The sequence below is a fragment of the Tupaia chinensis genome, unplaced genomic scaffold (assembly GCF_000334495.1).
Source record: "Tupaia chinensis unplaced genomic scaffold, TupChi_1.0 Scaffold000523_1, whole genome shotgun sequence".
Lineage (NCBI taxonomy): Eukaryota > Metazoa > Chordata > Mammalia > Scandentia > Tupaiidae > Tupaia > Tupaia belangeri.
In genome coordinates, this window is record NW_006160036.1 from 1654244 (window position 1) to 1674928 (window position 20685).

Sequence of the window (20685 nt, forward strand, 5' to 3'; positions counted from 1 at the left end):
GGTCCCCAGAGCCACTTAGAGGTTCGGTCTTCTGGCTCCTAGCAGAAGTCACTAGATTCAGAACCACCAGCCCAACCCCAAACAACAAAGGAGACATATTGCTTTCTGGAGACTCCTCTACAGGTGAACTGCTTTCACCCCAGTGGAACCAAGTAGTTTAGATAACCATTGAGTTAATCATTAACTCTGCAAGTCATATTTGGGCCAATTTTAGGGCCACATGTATAATCCACAACAGAACAGCCATGATATTCCCATGTTCAACTCACAGGAAGAATTTGCTTTCATCTCAAAAATTAAGTGGCTTACCAAACCTATTTCATAGTTGCTAAAATATATATATATATTTCTATCCATGCTTTGGGCTTTCATTTTTCAGTTCTTTCTTCTTGGGGATAAAATATTAAGTTTATTTACCATCATATGAATATACTGACAAAAGTTGGTTGGGGAATGTTTTCACTTTCATGTCACATTGCTAGGTGATACCTATTGCTCTTATAAAATGCGTGGAGCAACGTCTATTTCTCTTTTTCTTTTTAAAAGAATTATTTCATTTAACTTTATTTATGTATTTTAACTTGACCAGAGAGAGATGGAGAGAGAAAGAGAGAGAGAGGAGGAAAGTGAGAAAGCAAGCCCCTAGGTCTGGGAGTTGTGGTTGGTCATGTGGGAATCCAGCGCTCTTAACCACCACGCCACCTGCCAGGCCCTGGAGCAACATCTATTTCAACAAACTTCTTTCTCCCCATTCCTAGAGCTTAAAACAAAGCAGAGCATGTAAAGGTGTGCAGAAGTTTAAATGGATGCATACCAGGCATATATGCATGCATGAGCAAGATCCCAGGAGGAGAATGGAAGAGAAAGGATTGCAGAGTGGCCATCCCCCTGGGGGATGATTTATTTCTTTTTTTTTGGAGAGATTTTCACTATAGGGCGCGTGCGCTCGCCAGACAGACAGAGACAGAAAGCAAGAAATCACCTCCTAGGGGAGATGGTCACGCCGCAGTCCCTTCTCCTCCATTCTCTTCTCGGGATCTTGGGCACACAACGCACACACACCCAGCTTGAGTTTTAAGCCACCGGATCCGGGACGCTAACCGCAGTCGACTATGTGGGAGTCCAGCGACATAACCATTATGCTAACTGCTAGTTCCCCTTGGGGATGATTTCTCACCTTCCCTCTCACTGTCTCTGTCTCTTTCTTGCTCCCTGGCAAGCGCATGGCCTTAAGGCAAAAACCTCTAAAAAAAAGTTTAAATGATGAACAGAGTGACAGCAAAGCAGTGGTCAAACTGTTCCACTGATAGGCTTCCCTCTGCTACCTCCTACTGACTGATACATTCAGCTAGAGCTATCCAAAACCCACTGAAAGACTATTACAGTGTTCAAACCCTCAATCTTCTCTTTTTTTTGAGAGGTTTTTGCTATAGGGCGCATGCGATTGCCAGAAAGACAAGAGACAGGGAGACAGAAAGCGAGAAATCACTCCCCAGGGGGGATGGTCCCTCCATTCTCCTCTCAGAATCTTGGGCATGCATGCACACGTGCCCAGTGTGAGTTTAAGCTACCGGGTCCAGGACTCAAACCGTGGTCGACTACATGGGAGTCTGGCAACATAGCCATTACACCAACTGCTGTTCCCCTTCAATCTTCCTTTTACTCATGACTTAGCACCCACAAATTTCATGGCAAGCACTGAGCTAAGAGATTTACCTGAATCATGTTATTCTTGCCACAACCCTACAAGGAAGGTCTTCTAGCCACTGCATTAAAGATTATACTGACATTTAAAGATTCCAATGACTGGCTCATGGTTCATCAGACATAGCTGGCAGAACTGGGGCTTTTAGAGGAGCTCACATTCTTTTTTTTTTTTTTAAGAATTATTTTATTTCACTTATTATCATCATTACTATTTGTTTAATTTTTTTAGAATTATTTAATTTTATTTATTCATTAATTTTATTTTAATTTGACCAGAGAGAGACATACAGCGAGAGAGAGAGAAAGTGAGAAAGCAAGCCACCAGGTCTGGGACTTGAATCATGGTTGGCCATGCGGGAGCGTCCAGTGCCTTAACACCCACCATGCCACTGACTAATCACACTATTTGTTTAATTTGACCACAGAGAGACAGAGAAAGAAAGGGAAAGTAAGAGAGCAAGCCTCCACGTCTGGGACTCAAACCATGGTGGGCTATATGGGAGTCCAGTGCCTTAACCACCATGCCACCTGCTGGCCCAGGAGTTCACACTCTTAACTACCAGGACAGTGTTTCTCAAATTACCAGTGTCTGGGTTTTGACAATGTATAAATATTTTTCCATCATAATCTTAAAAACAAACTGGCAGTAGCACTTTCTAATTAAGACTTGCTTGAGAATGCATCGTGTTGACTCCATAAGCTACTCAGTTTAGAACAGATTTCCTAAGTGGCTCAATTTTTTTTTTTTTAAAGAATTATTTTATTGGGACCAGCAGTTGGCGTAATGGCTATGTCACTGGACTCCCATGTAATTGTCCGCGGTTCAAGTCCTGGACCTGGTGGCTTAAACTCATGCTGGGCGTGTGCGCATGCATACCCAAGATCCTGAGAGGAGAATGGATTGCAGCGTGGCCATCCCGCCTGGAGGGTGATTTCTTTCTGTCTGTCTCTGTCTTTCCAGTGAGTGCATGCGCCCTATAGCAAAAACCTCTCAAAAAATTATTTTTTTTAACCTTATTTATTTATTTAAATGTGACCAGAGAGGGACAGAGGGAGAGAAAGCAAGTCTCCAGTTCCAGTACTCAAACTGCTGTTGGCCATGTGGGAGTCCAGCACCCTTAATCACTATGACACTTGCCGGACCCACTACGTGACTCAATTTTAATGAAGGCCAGAAGTCCTCACAGTACTCTCAGGGCACAGTGGCTCTGCAGCAGTCTCTCAAGGTGAAAATGGGAGAGTGGGACCATCTGTCAGTATAGTGGCACAGGCATCCCTTCCAGAGTCCCACCATGGCCTCAGGAATGTCCTAATACTGTTCATGTCATGGCAATGACTTGGATTCAGCAAAATAGTTTTTTATTTTAATTATTTAATTTGGGGACCAGCAGGTGGCATGGTGGGTAAGGTGCTGGACCTCCCACAAGGCCAACCAAGGTTCGAGTCCTGAACGTGGAGGCTTGCTTTCTCCCTTGTTGTATGTGTGTGTCTCTCTCTCTGGTCAGATCAAAATGAATGAATTAATTAAATAAATAAATAATTCTAAAAAAAAGGAAAGCTCATCACTCTTAGAAAGAATATATTCACTGCCATTTAAAAAAATATTTAATTTTTATTTATTATTATTTTAATTTGACCAGAAAGAGACTAAGAGGGAGAGAGAAGGAAAGTGAAAAAACAAGTCACCAGGTCTGGGACTCGAACCATGGTTGGCCACATGGGAATGTAGCACCTAAACCATCATGCCACCTGCCGACCCTATGTAATGTTTTCTTTTTTAAAAAAGAATTATTTTAACTTTATTATTATTATTATTATTTTCCAGTTTTGCCAGATATACAGAGAGGGGTAAAGTGAGAAAGGAAGCCACCAGGTCCAGCACTTGAACCATAGTTGGCCATGTGGGAGTCTCCTGTGCTTTATTTATTTATTTTTTTGTAGAGGTTTTTGCTATAGGGCACGTGCGCTCACCGGAAAGACAGAGATAGACAGAGAGAGAAAGCGAGAAATCACCCCCCAGGGGGATGGCCACACCACAATCCCTTCTCCTCCATTCTCTTCTTGGGATCTTGGGCACACATGCACACGCGCCTGGCGTGAGTTTAAGCTACCGGGTCCGGGACTGGAACTATAGTTGACTATGTGCGAGTCCAGCAACATAGCCATTATGCCAACTGCTGGCCCCCTCCCCATGCCTTTAACAACCATGCTACCTGCTGGCCTCCCTTAAGTCTTATAGAAGCTTTTTTATTTTTTTAAGAGAAATTTTTGCTATAGGGCATGTATGCTCGCTGGAGAAACAGACAGAGAGAAATCACCTACCATGGGGATGGCTACCCTGCCTCAATCCCTTCTCCAGTCTCCTCTTGGGATTTTAGGCACACATGCACATGCGCCTGACATGAGTTTTTTAAGCCACTGTGTCTGGGACTCGAACCGTGGTCAACTACGTGGGAGTCCAATAATGTAACCATTACACCATCTGCTGGTCCCAATTCTGTAGAAGCTTTAAGCAGACTTTTATGATGGTACACATTTCATTAACATTATAATAAAACTGAAAATAAGAGCCAAATGATACAGCAGTAAAACAGTGATCTGTAAGGCTGATCCAGATGGGAATGTTCTCAGTTCATATCCAGAAGTCTTTCTGAACACATCGAGTGTGCATGCATGTATCCATGAGCTGGCGCTGTCTAATGCTGGGGGGTGGATCACAGCATGAGATCTCATTAATCTATAAGTAAACTTAAAAAAAAAAACATAAAAACAATACCGAAGTTATATGAAGAAAGACCTCATGCAACTATGATTTCTCAAGTTTGAGAAACTGGTTAGGATCATTTGCTTCCCTAACAATTCCCTCCTTCTACCTAGAAGAGTGTCATCCACTGATATGAGGGTTAAAGAGAGAAAAGCTTCTGGATTCTAATTTGGTTTGGAGGAAAGTCACAACTAGCTAGAACCAGAAGGTAGCTAGACTTAGAAGAGTTCAAGTTCTCACTTTCTCCCTATGGTTTATTTGTGGTTGGTTCCTAGAGAAACAGTAGCACCAAACCCCAAACTTAATAGGTAATAAAGCTAGGGGCCAGCAGGTGGCATGGTGAAGGGTGCTGGACTCCCACATGGCCAACTGCGGTTCAAGTCCCGGACCTGATGGCTTGCTTTCTCGAGAACTTTCTCTCTCTCCCTCTCTCACTCTACCCCTCTCCAGTAAAATTTAAAAATATAAATAAATAAAAAAAAAATTCTTTTAAAAAATATGTGATAAAGCTTGAACAAACTTTCCAACTTGGAACTAAAGGATGAATTTTAAAACTTTAGTTTTTTTTCTTTTTTTTTTTTGAGAGGTTTTTGCTATAGGGCGTGTGCGCTCACCAGAAAGACAGAGAGAGAGACAGAAAGTGAGAAATCACCCCCACACCAGGGGGGATGGCCATACTGCAGTCCCTTCTCCATTCTCCTCTCGGAATCTTGGGCATGCACGCACATGCACCCGGCGTGAGTTTAAGCCACCGGATCTGGGACTCAAAGCATGGTCAACTACATGGGAGTCCGGAAAGATAGTCATTATACCAACTGCTGGTTCCAAAAACTTTAGTCCTTTTTATAAAGCTTGCATTTCACTCAGCCAAAATTGGAAAAGGGAGAAGTCTTCTGTCCTCCTAAAACATGTTACATGAAGGAATGGACAAATGAAGAGGAGACTTCACATCATCTGTTTGACAGGCTTCCAAGTATCCAAGGCAGTTCAACATCAGCTTTTTTTTTTTTTTTTAAAGAATTATTTATTTAATTTTATTCATTAATTCATTGATTTTTACTTTAATTTGACCAGAGAGACAGAGACAGAGACAGACAGAGAAGGAGAGAGAGAGGAAAAGTGAGAAAGACTCAAACCGAGGTCGGTCATGTGGGAGTGTCCAGCACCTTAACCACCACGCCACCTGCTGGTCCCAACATCAAGAAGCTTCTTGATCAACATCATACAAAGGTTGCTCAACATTTTGCTGCCTCCACCTGTGGACATGGGCTGTGCTGCAATTAAACAGCTACTTAAATTTGAGAGAAGCAAGACTTTAATGAAGAATGCTACAAGTATGGACAATAATTAGTTCTCATATTTTAAAAAAAGATTACAGAAAACACTTTACTGAATTTTTTTTCTAAAAAGACAGTCTTTAAGGGTTTCCAAGAGAGACAGCAAGCACAACACAATACAAAAGGAGAAGGGAATGTTGAATTCTGGTGCAAGACACTAACACAGCACAATTAGGGACCAGGCAGAAGCAACTGTTTCACAAAGAACGGAATTAGGCATTTATGTTCAATCCAGATTTTTTTTAAGCTTTAAAAGTCCAGCATAAGGAAGGGAACTGAGAAAGGAACTGGGGAAGGGGGCACTAAGCTTATCTACAATCACCATTTTTACCAAAAAACACACTGGTTCAACCACATGAGAAGTGGAGGATAAACCTGCCTACTTAGCCCAGCAGAAAAGAGCGAATGCAGTCAGGTCTAGGGGTCATGTCACAATTGGCTAAACAGTATTTAGAGGGAACTAGATTCCACAAGGACTGTTCTTTCCCCACCCTGTGTTCATTACTGATGAAGTTTCTTGGCATTTGCATTAGAGGGCCAAAACTTTGTGTAGAACAAGTTCACTCCAAATAATGCTCATTTTGCTGGTTTTAACAGGTTATGGAGTCATAAATGGCTCCTAGTAGACTCCACCATTTCCTAGAAGATTCTACAGATTACTGGGGATTTAAATTTAAGCAAACCACTAAAGAAGGGAAACACTAATAATATTCTGGCACTGTACAAGATGTGTGCCTGTCATCCTTGCCAAGGACATGGAGTGGGCTTGGCTTTGTTTCTTAACTCCATGATCTCCAACAGTGATGAAGTAGAACTGAGACCTCCCCCACATCGAAAGAGGTTATCCAAAATTCTCATCCCAGCCCAGCTTCTGAAAGGAACAGCAGACTACCAGGGGCTATTACTAGGAACCATGCTCCTGTGAATTCTGTAGAAATGAAAGCCTGTTTCAGTTTATGCCAAGTTTTTTCATGGTCCGCCAGCGATCCTTAATCATCACAGCTGTTCGGTTAACAAATGGGTAATTTTTAGAAATGGCAACCCAGTTTCCTTCCCCGTATTTCTGCACTCCAGCCTTGACCCACTCGCTTTCTTCTACAGTCCACTTCTGCAAAAAAGAAAATGAAAAAACTTATCACAATCTGTCCTGCTTATATCTTCTCCAATACTATGATAAGGTAAACTTAAGAATACTAGGAGATGGGGCCGGCAGGTGGTAGGGCGGTTATGGTGCTGACCATAGTGTGAGTTCTGGCCCTGGTGGCTTAGCATTCACAGTGGGTGCATGTGTGTGTGTGTCCAAAATCCGAGGAGGAGATTGGAGCAGAAGGGACTGTGATGTGGCCATCTCCCTTGGGGAGCGATATCTCTGGCAAGTGCATACAACCTATAGCAAAAACCGTAAAAACCGAAAAAAAAAAAAAAAAAAAAAAAAAAAACACCCAAATATTAGAACGGGGCTGGCCCTTGTGACCTAGTGGCTAAGGACACTCAATTCCGCATGGGTTTAAGTTCCAGCCCCAGAAGTGTGCATGTCTGCCCAAAATCCTGACACGATGGAGAAATGGAGAAGGGACTGTGGCATGACTATGCCCCACTGGGGGGTGCTTTCTCCCTCTTCCTCTCTCTGGCAAACACTTGTGCCCTGTGGCAACTGAAAAAAAAATTTGCTAGAATGCTAGAAGAAGAATCTGAATCTAAGATCAGAGTTTAGGTTTCTAAAACACGGCATAGATAGTAAGGGAACACTGTGGATCTGGACGTTTAATGATTTTCAGTGTCCTGCCACTTATCCACTAATAATTGCTTCTTCATTTCAAACTTCAAACATGTGTGTGGTTTTCATGATCCAGAAGGTGTGTTAAGGCCCTGTCCTCCTAGATTTTTTTCCAGAGAATAACTATAACTTACTTTGAATTATTTGAAAATCTCAAAAATTTTTATTGGGTATATGGGTAGGCTATGCCTATAAGCTGGGGTCTTATTTTACTTCTGTTCTACCTACACAAGTTGTATCAGAAAACAGAATTTCAGATTACCTGTTTTCTTGCTACACTGGTTACACTGTCTTCATCTGGTGCTGCTGGAAAACATTAAAAATAGACTCATTTTAGAGTTTACCTTTCTCTATATAAACAATAAGAAAAGACATAGAATATCCCCAAAGGGAAAACTTCATTCAAATTTCAAACTTTTCTCAAATTTTGAGGAAAGAAAGGACATAATTACAGAATAATTTATTTTTGTACTTTGCAATAATAGTCATTTCAGCCCATGAGAATCTGTAAAGCTACTGCTTTAATCAGGGGACATCAACAAGTTCATGGAAAAATGGAATTAAAGTACGAGTTTATTTTGGTGCAAAGAAAAAAATACATGCAGTCTTTTCATAATAACCATTTTCCTTTAAGTTTTTAAATAAATGCCTTATACAAAAAGACATTCAATAAATGCTGGTTAATAATAGATTTTAGGTACTTCAGTAAAAACCATTTTATATATTTTTTAAAGATTTATTTGGGGACCAACAGGTGGCGTGGTGGTTAAGGTGCTGGACACTTTCATGTGGCTGACCACTGTTCAAGTCCTGAACCTGGAGGCTTGCTTTCTCACTTTCCCTTTTTCTCTTTCTCTCTCTCCGGTCAAATTAAAATAAAATGAATGAATAAATAAAATTAAAACTTGTTTTTTTAAAGAGAATTATTGGACCAGCAGTTAGCATAATGGCTATGTCGCTGGACTCCCACGTAGTCGACCGCAGTTCACATCCTGGACCCGGTGGCTTAAAACTCACGCCGGGCACGTTTGTGTGCGTGCCCAAGATCCTGAGAGGAGAATGGAGAAGGGATTGCAGCGTGGCCATCCCCCCGGGGGGTGATTTCTCGCTTTCTGTCTGTCTCTGTCTGTCTGGCGAGTGCACGCGCCCTATAGCAAAAACCTCTCAAAAAAATTTTTTTTAAAAAGAGATTTATTTATTTATTTAATTCCACTTGTTATTATTTTTTAATTTTTGACCAGAACGAGAAAGGGAAAGCAAGAAAGCAAGCTGCCAGGTCCAGCACATGAACTGTGGTCGGCCACATGGGAATCCAGCACCTTTAATCACCACGCCACCTACTGGCCCCAGTAAATACCACGTTTTTTTTAACTAGGGTCAGCAGATGGTATAATGGCTACGTGTCGCTGGACTCCCATGTAGTAGACCACAGTTCGAGTCCTGGACCTGGTGGCTTAAACTCACACCGGGTACATGTGAGTGCGTGCCCAAGATCCTGAGAGAATGGAGAAGAAGGGACTGCGACATGACCATCCCCTCTGGGGGGTGATTTCTCGCTTTCTGTCTGTCTGTCTCTGTCTTTCTGGCAAGGGTACATGCCCTATAGCAAAAACTTCTCCAAAAAAAAATTACTGGGGGGGGCTGAGAGGTGGTGTGGTGACTAAGGGTGCTGGAATCCCACGTGGCTGACCGTGGTTCAAGTCCTGGCCCTGGTGGCTTGCATTCTCACTTTCTCTTACTCTGGTCAAATTAAAATAAATAAATAAAACTGTTCTTGACAAAATTATTGAGGGACTATCATACTTAAAACTATAATATATACACACATGAAAATATACTATATATCTATGTACACATAAATGTGTGTGTAGGTGTACATGTGTATGTACATGTATGTGATTGCTGCTTTATAACCCTTTGCTAACCACTGCTTTGAAATAATACAGTTTCACTGTTTTGTACTTTGCTTTCCCAACTCTTTGATCATTTTGGTTCCGATCCCTAAAGGAAAAAGCAGAGTAATAATTATTGCTTCCCTTGGGGCCAGCAGGTGGTGTGGTAATAAAGGCAGTTGGATTCCACACTGCCCACTGCAGTTTAAGTCCCAGACCTGACAGCCTAAAAATCAAGAGGGGCGCATTGTATGCATGCCTAAATCCTAAGAGGAGAATGGAGAAGAGACTGTGGTGAGAAATCATTCCCCCCGATTTCTGACTTTCTCTCTCTTTCTCTCTCTCTCTCTCTGGTAAACACATGCCCCCTTTGGTAAAAACCTAAAAGAGGAAAAAAATATTACTGCTTTGCTCTCCTACAGACTACACCAGATCTGCTCAAGGTTGCACTCTATAGAAAGAGATCAGGTTTCAAAATATATCAAGATAATTTTGTAAAAGGCCAAATAGCTATAGCAGGATTTATAAGAATAAAAGACATGCCATTTCCAGTTAATGAGAGCCTGTTAAAAGCTGCAAGAAAAGGCAATATTGCATAAACATAAAACTTACTAGAGTGTCCACTGTCCTGCCCGTGTTTTCTTTTTTTTTTTTTAAAGAATTATTTTAACTTACTTACTTGCTTTATTTATCTTAATTTGACCAGAGAGGGGGAAAGTGAGAAAGCAAACTGCCAGGTCCAGGACTCAAGCCACGGTCCTATATGTGTCAGTCCAGTGCCCTTAACTACCATGCCCTTAACACTGCCAGTCCCCTGGCAGTGTTTTTATAAAGAATTGTTTAATTTTATTTATTAATTTATGTATTTTTAAATTAGAACAGAGCAAGACATACAGTGAGCAAGAAAGCAATCCACTGGGTCCAGGACTTGAACTGCAATTGACCATGTGGGAGTGTCCAGCGTTTTAACCACCACACTACCTGCTGGTGCCCCCGGCAATGCATTCACCAGAAAGACAGAGAGAGACAGAGAGACAGAAAACGAGAAATTACCCCCTGAGGGGGATGGCCATGCCACAATCCCTTCTCTTGGGATCTTGGGCACGCACGCACACGCATCCGGCGTGAGTTTAAGCCATCTGGTCCAGGACTCAAACCACGGATGACTACATGGGAGTCTAGTGACATAGTCAATACGCCAACTGCTGGTCACTTTCCATGCGATCTTGATCTTGCTATATAAGACCAATGAAGGTACTTTTTAAGGATAAAACCTTTGAGACCGACAAAGGATTACTGTTGCTATGTTACAGAAATCTTTAGAACCCCCTAAATTAAGGTTTAGCACTTAAATATTTCCATTAGAATACAAAATATGTGGTGGGAGAGATTCTAATGCAGATGCTATGAAGTGTAGTATTAACTATGGAAAAGTAAAGTTTCTTTACTTTTAACTTTAGGAAAAACATATAAAGACAGGCAAGAAATGACCTCTATTACCTTTTCTAAGTAAAGGACTTATAAAAAAATGTTAACTACGTGGGAACCAGCAGTTGGCGTAATGGCTATGTTGCTGGACTCCCACGTAGTCGACCGCGGGTCGTGTCCTGGACCTGGTGGCTTAAAACTCACGCCGGGAGCGTGTGCGTGCATGCCCAAGATCCCAAAAGGAGAATGAATGGAGGAGAAGGGATTGCGGCGTGACCATCCCCCCTGGAGGGTGATTTCTCGCTGTCTGTCTCTATGTCTCTCTCTGTCTATCTGGCGAGCGCATGCGCCCTATCGCGAAAACATCTCCAAAAAAAAAAAAAAAAAAAGTTAACTACAGTGGGCCTGCTGGTGGCATTGTGGTTAGAGTGGCTGGATCCCTTATGGTCAACTGAGCAGTTCAAGTCCTGGACCTGGCAGCTTGAAAAACATGCTGGGTAGGGCCAGCAGATGGCGTAGTGGATTTCTACATGGTCAACCACAGTTCAAGTCCCAGACCCAGTGGTTTGAAACTCACGCCAGGCACGTGTATGTGCATGTCTAAGATCCTAGGAAGAGAATGGAGAAGGGATTGTGGTATGGTCATCCTCCTGGGGGGTGATTTCTCACTTTCCCTCTCACTGTCTCTGTGTCTCTAGAGTGCATATGCCCTAAGGCAAAAACCTCTAAAGAAAAAGGAAAAACATGTGAGGTGTGTGGGTGTTTGTATGCATAGTGCCTAAAATTCTGAGAGGGGACTAGAGAAGAAACTGAGGCATGGCCATCACTTAGGGAATGATTTCTCACTTTCCCTCTCTCTGTCTCTTCCTGGTGAGCACATTTGCTCTATAGCAAAAACTAAAACTAAAACTAAAAAAAAAAAAAAAAAAAATTATAGTTAAATATTACAGGATTTATTAAAATAGAATCAGAACTTTTATTTAACCATAAAGCACTGCTTCGACAGTCTCTACTGTTTAATGGAAAAAGACAAAACTGACTCCTCATGAATCAAGATGAGGTTAGGAACTTACTAAACTTTTGTTCATTTGGAGACAAACAGTTCTTAGAACATTAACATCTGACAATAACATGCATCTCTACTTCCTCAGTAAGCATCACAGAAAGGCCAAGGAGAATCTCCTGCTTACCCTGAACTTGAAACAGTTCGTCCTCTTCCACCCAAGTTTCTTTTTCTTCAACCCCATTAGAGTTGTTCCACTTGCCTTTGGATAGCCTGAGGGGAGATCAATAAGAGGACAAGATGTAAAACAACGTCCTGGGTCACTGTACACTGTCCTCGGCTTGCTCATGGCTCTGTGACCTCCTTGTGCTGCAGTGATCACATTCAAGGTTCACCTACCCACACAACTCCCAAATCCACTGGTTTTTTTCCTTAGGCTGGCCAGGCATCCACAAGAATGTCTCCCAGGCCACGGGATCATCTCTCAAACAGCACCAAGTCCATCATGCTCCCTCTCAAAATCTGTTTTTCTTTTCTTTTCAATTTAGTTCTCTTTAAAAGTCTCAGCACTCATCTAACATGGAGGCTGCAAACTCCTCCCTATCTTTCATAGCTATGCCTTAGTCTGATCTCCAGACTTGTCTCCTTTCACTCTCTGTCCTCATTTAAGCCTATGGTGACTTTCACTGGTACAGACTGGGCATCACTCACCTGAAAATCTGAAACCCAAAATGGTTTAAACTCTGAAATGTTTTGAGTGCCTACCTGTTGATACAAGTGGAAAATTCAACACCTGACCTCATGTGATAGGTTGCAGTCACAATGCTCCAATATGAAAATATTGTATAAAATGACTTTCGGGTGATGTGTATATGAAACATAGACTTGGGTCCTAAACCAAAGATGTCTCATTATGTACATAGGCAAATATTCCAAAACCTGAAAACAAACAAACAAACACAAAATCTGAAGCACTACTGGTCCCAAGCATCTCGGATAAGGGATATTCAACCTATGTTACACTATTCTCTTAATGGGAATCTTGCCACTAGCTTCTTCCCCTTCCAAAGACACTGGAAAGATTGTCCTAAAACTGCTGGGTTGTTGGAAAAGTCATTTTCTATGCAAAAATGCATCATGACTTTTCTGACAACCCAATACCACATCCTTCTTTTCTGTGATGGCTTTGTACTGCCTAACGAGTAGAGCCTAAATGCCTCAATGGGGGAGTCCAGATCACCAGTCTGCCCCCACTCAGTTTTACCAACTGCCCCAGGATGTCCACCCTTCACAAAGAACAGGGCCACTTCTGTGCTCTTCCTTCCTCTGTAAGCTCTACACTTTCCTGCGTCTTCACATCCTGTTCTCTCTGCTGAGGAGTTCTTTCCCTGCCAAGTGAAATCCTAGTCTTTATTCAAGGCAAAGCCTCCTGTAATTACAGACCCCAGTGCCCACAGAAAGCCTCCACTTTATAGACAGCTTTTCCATAACCTACCCTAACCAGGGGCTCCTTGAAAGCAGAGAGCACTTCTTCATTGTCTAACCCTGACAAGTAGCACAGTCACACACACCCAACACAAACTGGAGACACACCAGCTAAACTATTTCTGGGGTTATCAAAGAGCTGCAAAGGAATTTCAGCATTGGAGATCATAGTAATAAGCAAGAATCCTTCCTGTGACCCTGCAGTGTTAAGTAGTTGGGTATAGTCCCCCCACCCCCAAAAAAAGCCTGAACTGAAAAATCCAAAACCCAGATTATGAAATGAAAATTAGTCTGTCTCTTCGAACCAACTTTTAGCTGTTTACTTGATTATTAATATAACTGCTCTTGGAACAGAGCACAGCATAAATCTTCAGAATTATAACATCTTTTACAAAACAAACATGAGAAATGTCTGATTTAAGTTTTGAAGAATTTATATAGATCAAAATGGCTGATCAAGAGAGTAGAAACAAACTTGACTCCTCACCCCCCTATGAAAAAGAAACTTATTTTTAACACTGGGTATTTTTCAAATGAGCAATGAAAGCAATTTGGTCAGTAATTATTGGGTCATCAGAAGTCAGGATGCATATTTGCATAGAAACACAGAAAAATACATCCGATGACCCACTACATAGGCTTGGAAAAACTCCTAGTTTTTTAAGTTTTCTATGAAGTCACCTAACCAAGTGGCTAAGATAAATGGTGTACTATTTACTTTCTTTAGTTTTGAAATGGAATTATATCCCCAAAATACTGAGAATTTGAGAAAAAGTGAAAAAAATTTAATTATTTTTCTTTCTCAGTATATTGCTGTACTAGTAACCATTAATGAATAAAAGTCAGATGGGGTTACAGTGTAAGTTTTCTATCCATTTACTCTAGTACAGGGATAAAACTGACTCAATCCCAGGTCTCCTGCTGGTCTGTCATTTCCCCTGGTTAGCTTCCTGTAGAGTCTTGGTAGGTCATTTCAGTAACCTCTCCTCCTCTGAACTCTCAGGATTATGTACAACCTATATAGATGTTTTGGTAGTTTTATTTTATGAGGCTTGTGAAACCTTTCAGATCAAGTTACATTCACTACCTCTCCTAACATCTCAGGTTGTGGAAAGGCCTGGGTCTGGTTCCTCCTCTGAACTGTTGGGTGCCTCTGTGGGCCTGGGAAGTCAGCTACACCCTGGTCCTCCTGCTTCTTAGTGAAGTGAGAACTTGATAAGCAGTAGTCTAGCAGGGGTCAGCAAACTACTACAGTCTGTGGATGCTGGTTTTTGAACTATGAAGCTTGGGTAAGAATAGATTTTACATTCTTAAAGGGTTGTAAGAAAAATATGCAACAGACTTTTTGGATGTCATCCCTTAAAATGAAAGAATCCTTATTTTATTCAGTTAACAAATACCTAGTAAGCACTTGCTATGTGCAAGGTACTGTGGGAGATACAGAAATCTAGGAATTGTAGCCCTGCCCTCCAAGTGAAGTCTCCTAACCTGCTGTCCTATTCTCCAGGATTCACTGCTCCTGGCTTCCTCAGACCTTCCCTGCCCACCTGGCAGCAGCCTCCAGCCCCCCTCCTCCTCTCAGTGCCTGTTCAAAGCCCTCAGTAATGTCTTGTCAGGCTTTCTGGTTAGTAGTATTAAAAATATCTAGGACTACTTAGAAAAACAGATTACAAAGCATCCTCCTGCCTCTGATCCAGTGATCAGGAGCCTGGGAACATGTACTTTTTTTAGAAGTACTTCACAGATATTTGTGACACAAAGCCCAGTTTGAGAACCTCTGCCTGATAGATGACAACAGAAATTCAAGATCTAGTTCATTCCGCCTTTTCTCCCTTCTTCCTCTCCTGTGTACTGTATATAGACTACGGGTAACTTTTCAGAGCACACCAGCCTTTCTCATGCCCATATGTAAGGAGTTTCCACCCCTAGAACCCTCCACTACCTACTCTACTCCCTGCTATATACTTGATGACATTCTTCAAAGTCAGCTGTATAATCACTCCTCGGCCAGGTTTGTTCTACCTAAAACTTAGCTGGCCAGACCTCACTCTTCTTCCCTGGAGCTCCCAGGGCATCTCATACATAAGTTCCTTTAGAGCAGGGGTCACTGTACCCCTTTCTTCTGTAAAGGGCTAGACAGAATTTTCGGCTTTGCTTTACTGTCTCTGTCATGACTACTCCACTCAACTCAGCTTGGAAAGCAGCCAAAGACAATACATAAATGATGGGTGTGGCTGTATTCCAATAAAACTTTATTTACAAAATGAGCAGCAGGCCAATTTGGCTCAAATGCCAGTTTGCCAACTCTTGCTTTGGTGTACCTGTTATACTTCATGCCCTTGTCATATGAGAGGTGTATTTGTCTGACACTTTTCACAGATCTTCCCATTTACAAAACCGCTTAACCCTGCATTCTCTATACAGTAGTACATCTGTTCATGGAGGGCAATACCTACACTTCATAGGATTGCTGCAAGGAGGAAATGGGATCATGTGTTGAATTAGAACAGCAGTGCAGAGCTGCATTAGCTGCCCACAGCTATGCCCATTTGCCCACTACTTCTAAATGCAAGTAGTGGTATGTAGTGTGCAAATTTTTGCCCAAGTATAAACCACCTGTCAGGTGCCACAGACCTTTGGGGCACCTAGCACAATGTATTTCGGAGCACAGGTCCCCAAACAACTATAACATAGAGCAGTGGTAGAGATGGCAATGACCTTGGGAGATCAGTGAAGTGGATCACTGACCAGATGATCTGGGAAGAGTTCATGGAGGAGGTGGGATTTTAAGAAAGGCAACTTGGTGTATGTTCAGGCCATGGGCTTTTTGCGTCAAGACTGACTTGGATTAAAAATCCCAAAGCCCAGCTTTGCCACTTATAGCTGTGTGACTTCAGGCAATCTAGTAACTTTTCTGGGCCTTCCTCTTGTATACGGTGGGACCAATACATCATACCTCACAGAGTGAGGTGTGTAGAGGTTCAAAGGAGATAAAACATGTACGTGCTTGGCCTTCAGAAAGCACTAACAGCTTCTCTTCCCTTTGAAGGACAAATAGGATCCTGACAAGCAGTGATGGAAGGATGACAGTCCAGTGGGGAATGAGAGGAAGCAACAGTACAATAGTAGAAACAAACTGTGTCCCAGAGAGTATACCAGGCTGCCTGCAGGAAGGAGCCACAACAGGACAGCAAGGGTAGGAAAGCTCAAAAGCCAGTTAAGTCAGGATGGGGAGCAAAATTGATGTGTTCTAACCACTGCCCCACAGTACCCAGCAGAATGTGGGAGGTTATAAAATATTTATGGAATTTGCCAAGTCTCAAATGCTCATAAGAGGTGCAAAACTATAATATTCACCAGTCTCTTTTTAAAGTTCAAAGTATAACATAGCCTAATTCAAATGAGTTTTTTTAAACAAACAAGACTGATATTTAGTAGTCAAAGCACTCAGATGTTGGCTAAAACTGAAAGCAGCGATGAATAGGAGGCTCTGAAACCTTTCACCTCACTCAAGCCCTACAGCAATGCTTGGAAGCCTGTATGTGGGGCTTCAGAACTGGCAGGGCTGGCTACGTCGTCACTCCCCGCTCCCAAGTCACATCTAGCAGTCTGAGCAAGCCTTGGTGGTGAGTAACTTAGCTGAAAGTTACTTCTTTCACAGAAGTAATACCAGGCCCAACCAGGACCACCAACCAGCCCCAAAACTGCTACAAAGAAGGTCTTCATACTTGAGATTCTTCTCCCCAGGAAGGGGTTGATTGAGAACGGTGGGCTTGGATGGTGAGGCTGGGACGACCTCCTGGGAGGAGTTGAGGCCTGGGGTTGGCTCAGTACTCTGGCTGTCCTCTTCCAAAACCAATCTGCTTATTGTCATGCGCTTGTTCTTGGGCTCCAGTTCTGAGCTGCCCTCACCCTCTGCGGGGGCTGAATTTTCATTTTCATCTTTTCTTGGTCTCTTGTTTTTTAGGGCTGGTGATGGTGGGGGCGCTTGATTAGGAAGTACCAGATCTTTCTGGTCCAGTTTTGCAAAGGCTGCCTCAGAATCCTGTGCTCTGGACAGAGCCTTGAAAGCTGCCTTCAGAGTCTTAATTCCAATGGTAGTTGGAGTATTCCGAAGTTGCCTGCAAATCAAGCAAAACAAGATTGGTTTTGCTGTTGTTGATGCTCATCCAAACAAGTCCAACTTTTTCAAAGAGTGAAACTTCAAATTAGATAGAGTACTCCTCAGGTTGAGGGCTCATTTAAATAAAAAGAAGTTGACTTGACACAACTTTAATTTATAAAATCCTCCATTTATAATAATGAGTGTAAATAGAGGTTCTAAATGATATACAAGTTGTATCATGGAATTTAAACTCCAAGTAAGAGAACCTTAAAGGAACTCTGGTCAATGGTGCTTCCTTCAGAGACCTCCTTAGCCTGTATACTATCTAACCCTTTTGGTTTCCAGAGGCTAAAGCAGTGCTTTTCATGAGGTGAGAACTCTGAGTAGTGCCTAACAGCTAAATCCACCTGAGCAACTGCTAATTGAGTAGTCGCAACCTGAAGTCTAGACTCGTCTCCAGCATTCCCAGCCCAACCCTCATGTGAGAGAATTAAAAGACTGATCTCTACTCTGCCTCTTTGTCTAATAATACACTTGTGAAGAGGATTTTGAGAATGCTGAGTAAGAAGCATGCCAAAGTTTTGGTACAATGAAAAAACATCTTGGAACATAAAGTTATCATTTGAGATAGCTAGTGTGCTTTAAGTAAAAACTATTAGGAGAGGAGCAAACTGGCAGCCTGCAGGCCAAACCTAGTAGGCTGACATGTCTTGCTGCCTAACCTATGAGAAGTTGTTTTTGTTTTTGTTTTAATGGACTAATTGCCAACATTCAAATTGGGAAGTCTCACGGCCAAAAAAAATATGGACCTTTCATGTAAACATCTGAAGAATTCTAGTTTGGGCATCCTTGGACATGCCCACAGAACAACAATCATAAGAAACTGAAAAGCATGCTCTTTGTGGCTCACAGTCCCATACTTTTGACTATCTTCTCCAACACCCACTCTGCTCCTTTGTACTTCCTACCAGCCTGCAAAGGCATCTAAACTTGTGGTTCTTGTTTTAGCAATGATGCTGGAATTCTGACTCACAGACCATAACACTGCTTCCTGAGTGTGTTAAGAGATTAGGTGTCATAGGAAGTACTAAGTAGATATGGGGGCAAGGGAAGGAGAGAGAAACAGAGAAAGAACCTTTAAGGAATAGCCCTCCATGACCTTCCCACTCTGTCTACAGTGTTCTCATCTCCCAGGTGCTTTTCTACTGCCTGCAGTGCCCATTACCAGTAGCCCAGTAATGTGTTGGTAGGTCAAATCCCCGAGAGAAACTGACTCTGCTCTAAGAGGAAGACTGATTCCAATGACCACCCTGGTGTTTCCCCAAGACCACAACAGGGCACTCTCTCACCGGGCAGGTTCTCTTAGTGGCTTTTCCACGGGCTCTGGTGCTGGCTGTTTATCTTCCTTCATTGTACTTGAGGCAGCAGACTCAGATTTTAAAGCCTTTTTTGCCATCTGGGAAAGAAAGGGTATCGGAATAAGAAGGCAAAAATTCATTAATTCTCTGCTTCTTTCACCATGAACCAACTCATTTTGCAAACAAGTTCACTTACAGATCCAATCTAGGCATAATGTGAACAAGGACATGAAACAGATCTTAGAAGAAACATATCAAAATTATTTTTTTCTTTCCTCAAAAATTAGTAACATCTCCAAAAATGACTATGAAAGTTTTCCCTATGAAAGAACTCAACTTAAGTGGTGCTAATCATCTTGACATTATAATAACTCTTAAATCTTTCACTCAGTGACATAACTTTTATATCTTCTCTTCCATGCATCTAATTTCAGCCTATTTCTCATATCTGACTCCCGAAGTACACTTCTGGGTCATGTACAAAAGTTAAGCTTATTAGGAACCAGCAGTTAGCGTAATGGCTATGTCGCTGGACTCCCACATGGTCGACCACGGTTCGCGTCCCAGACCTGGTGGCTTAAAACTCACACCGGGCGCGTGTGCATGTGTGCCCAAGATCCCGAGAGGAGAATGGAGGAGAAGGGACTGAGGCATGACCTTCCCCCTGGGGGGTGATTTCTTGCTTTCTGTCTCTGTGTCTGTCTCTGTCTGGCGAGCGCACGCGCCCTGTAGCGAAGATCTCTTAAAAAAAAAAAAATGTTGGGAGCATGTATGCCCAAAATCATGACAGGATAGAAAAATGGAGAAGGAGATGTGGTGTGACCATCCCCCATATCAAGTGCTTTCTCAGCTTCCCTCTCTGTTTCTTGCTGGTGAGCATACACACTTTCTGGCAGAAAAGAAAAAAACAAAAAACACAACTTTTCTTAGATAATTATTTTAACTCTATTCCTTCCTTCCTTCCTTTCTTTTTAATTTGACCAGAGAGGAGCAGAGCAAGAAAAAGAGTGTGAGATGGGGAACCAGCAGTTAGTGTAATGGCTATGTCATTGGACTCTCACGTAGTCAACCGTGGTTCAAGTCCCGGACCTGGTGGCTTAGAACTCACACCGGGCACGTGTGCGTGTGTGCCCAAGATCCTAAGAGGAGACTGGAAGAGAAGGGATTGCGGCGTGACCATCCCCGCTGGGGGGGTGATTTCTCGCTTTCTGTCTCTATGTCTCTCTCTGTCTGTCTGGCGAGCACACGCGCCCTATAGCAAAAAAACAAAAACAAAACAAAACAAAGAGTGTGAGAAAACAAGTGCCAGGTCCGGGATTTGAACCATGGTCAGCCATGTGCGAGTCCTGTGCCCTTAACTACCACATCACCTACCGGCCCCCTCTGGCAAAATATTTTTTTAAATTATGTATTTAATTTTATTTATTCATTCATTTATTTTAATTTGACCAGACACACACACACACACACACACACACACAGAAAGTGAGAAAGCAAGCCACCAGGTCCAGTACTCGAACCGTGGTTGGCCATGTGGGAGTGTCCAGCACTTTATACACCATGCCACCTGCTGGTCCCCATTGGCAAAATATTTTTAAAAAGAAAATCCTTTCCTAGACCACACATAGAGCCCTGAGTATCTTTCCTGACTTAAACTTTAGACATTTCCAGTCAGTCTAATATTATTGAGTTTCAGATAGGAGTATTTGTAACATGTGTTGTCTTAAGAGCTAAGCGTTTTATTCTTTTTTTTTTTTGGAAAGGTTTTTGCTATAGGGTGCATGCGCTCGCCAGGCAGACAGAGACAGAGAGACAGAAAGTGAGAAATC

The 20685-nt window shown here is 42.3% G+C and overlaps 2 protein-coding genes across 2 annotated transcripts in view; both read right to left on the reverse strand.

Moving 5' to 3' along the window:
- The window catches only part of TMED6 (transmembrane p24 trafficking protein 6), a 10092-nt gene extending 9947 nt beyond the window's left edge, over positions 1 to 145 (reverse strand). The window contains 1 exon segment of the mRNA XM_006156921.3: positions 1 to 145. This exon segment is cut by the window's left edge and continues 23 nt beyond it. Coding sequence (XP_006156983.1) covers positions 1 to 97 — 97 coding nt within the window. The 5' untranslated portion in view covers positions 98 to 145.
- A 5623-nt stretch (positions 146 to 5768) lies between these two features.
- The window catches only part of TERF2 (telomeric repeat binding factor 2), a gene marked incomplete at its 5' end in the record, with an annotated part of 41562 nt that continues 26645 nt past the window's right edge, over positions 5769 to 20685 (reverse strand). The window contains 5 exon segments of the mRNA XM_014591019.2: positions 5769 to 6916; positions 7848 to 7891; positions 12096 to 12181; positions 17122 to 17514; positions 18848 to 18954. Coding sequence (XP_014446505.1) covers positions 6758 to 6916; positions 7848 to 7891; positions 12096 to 12181; positions 17122 to 17514; positions 18848 to 18954 — 789 coding nt within the window.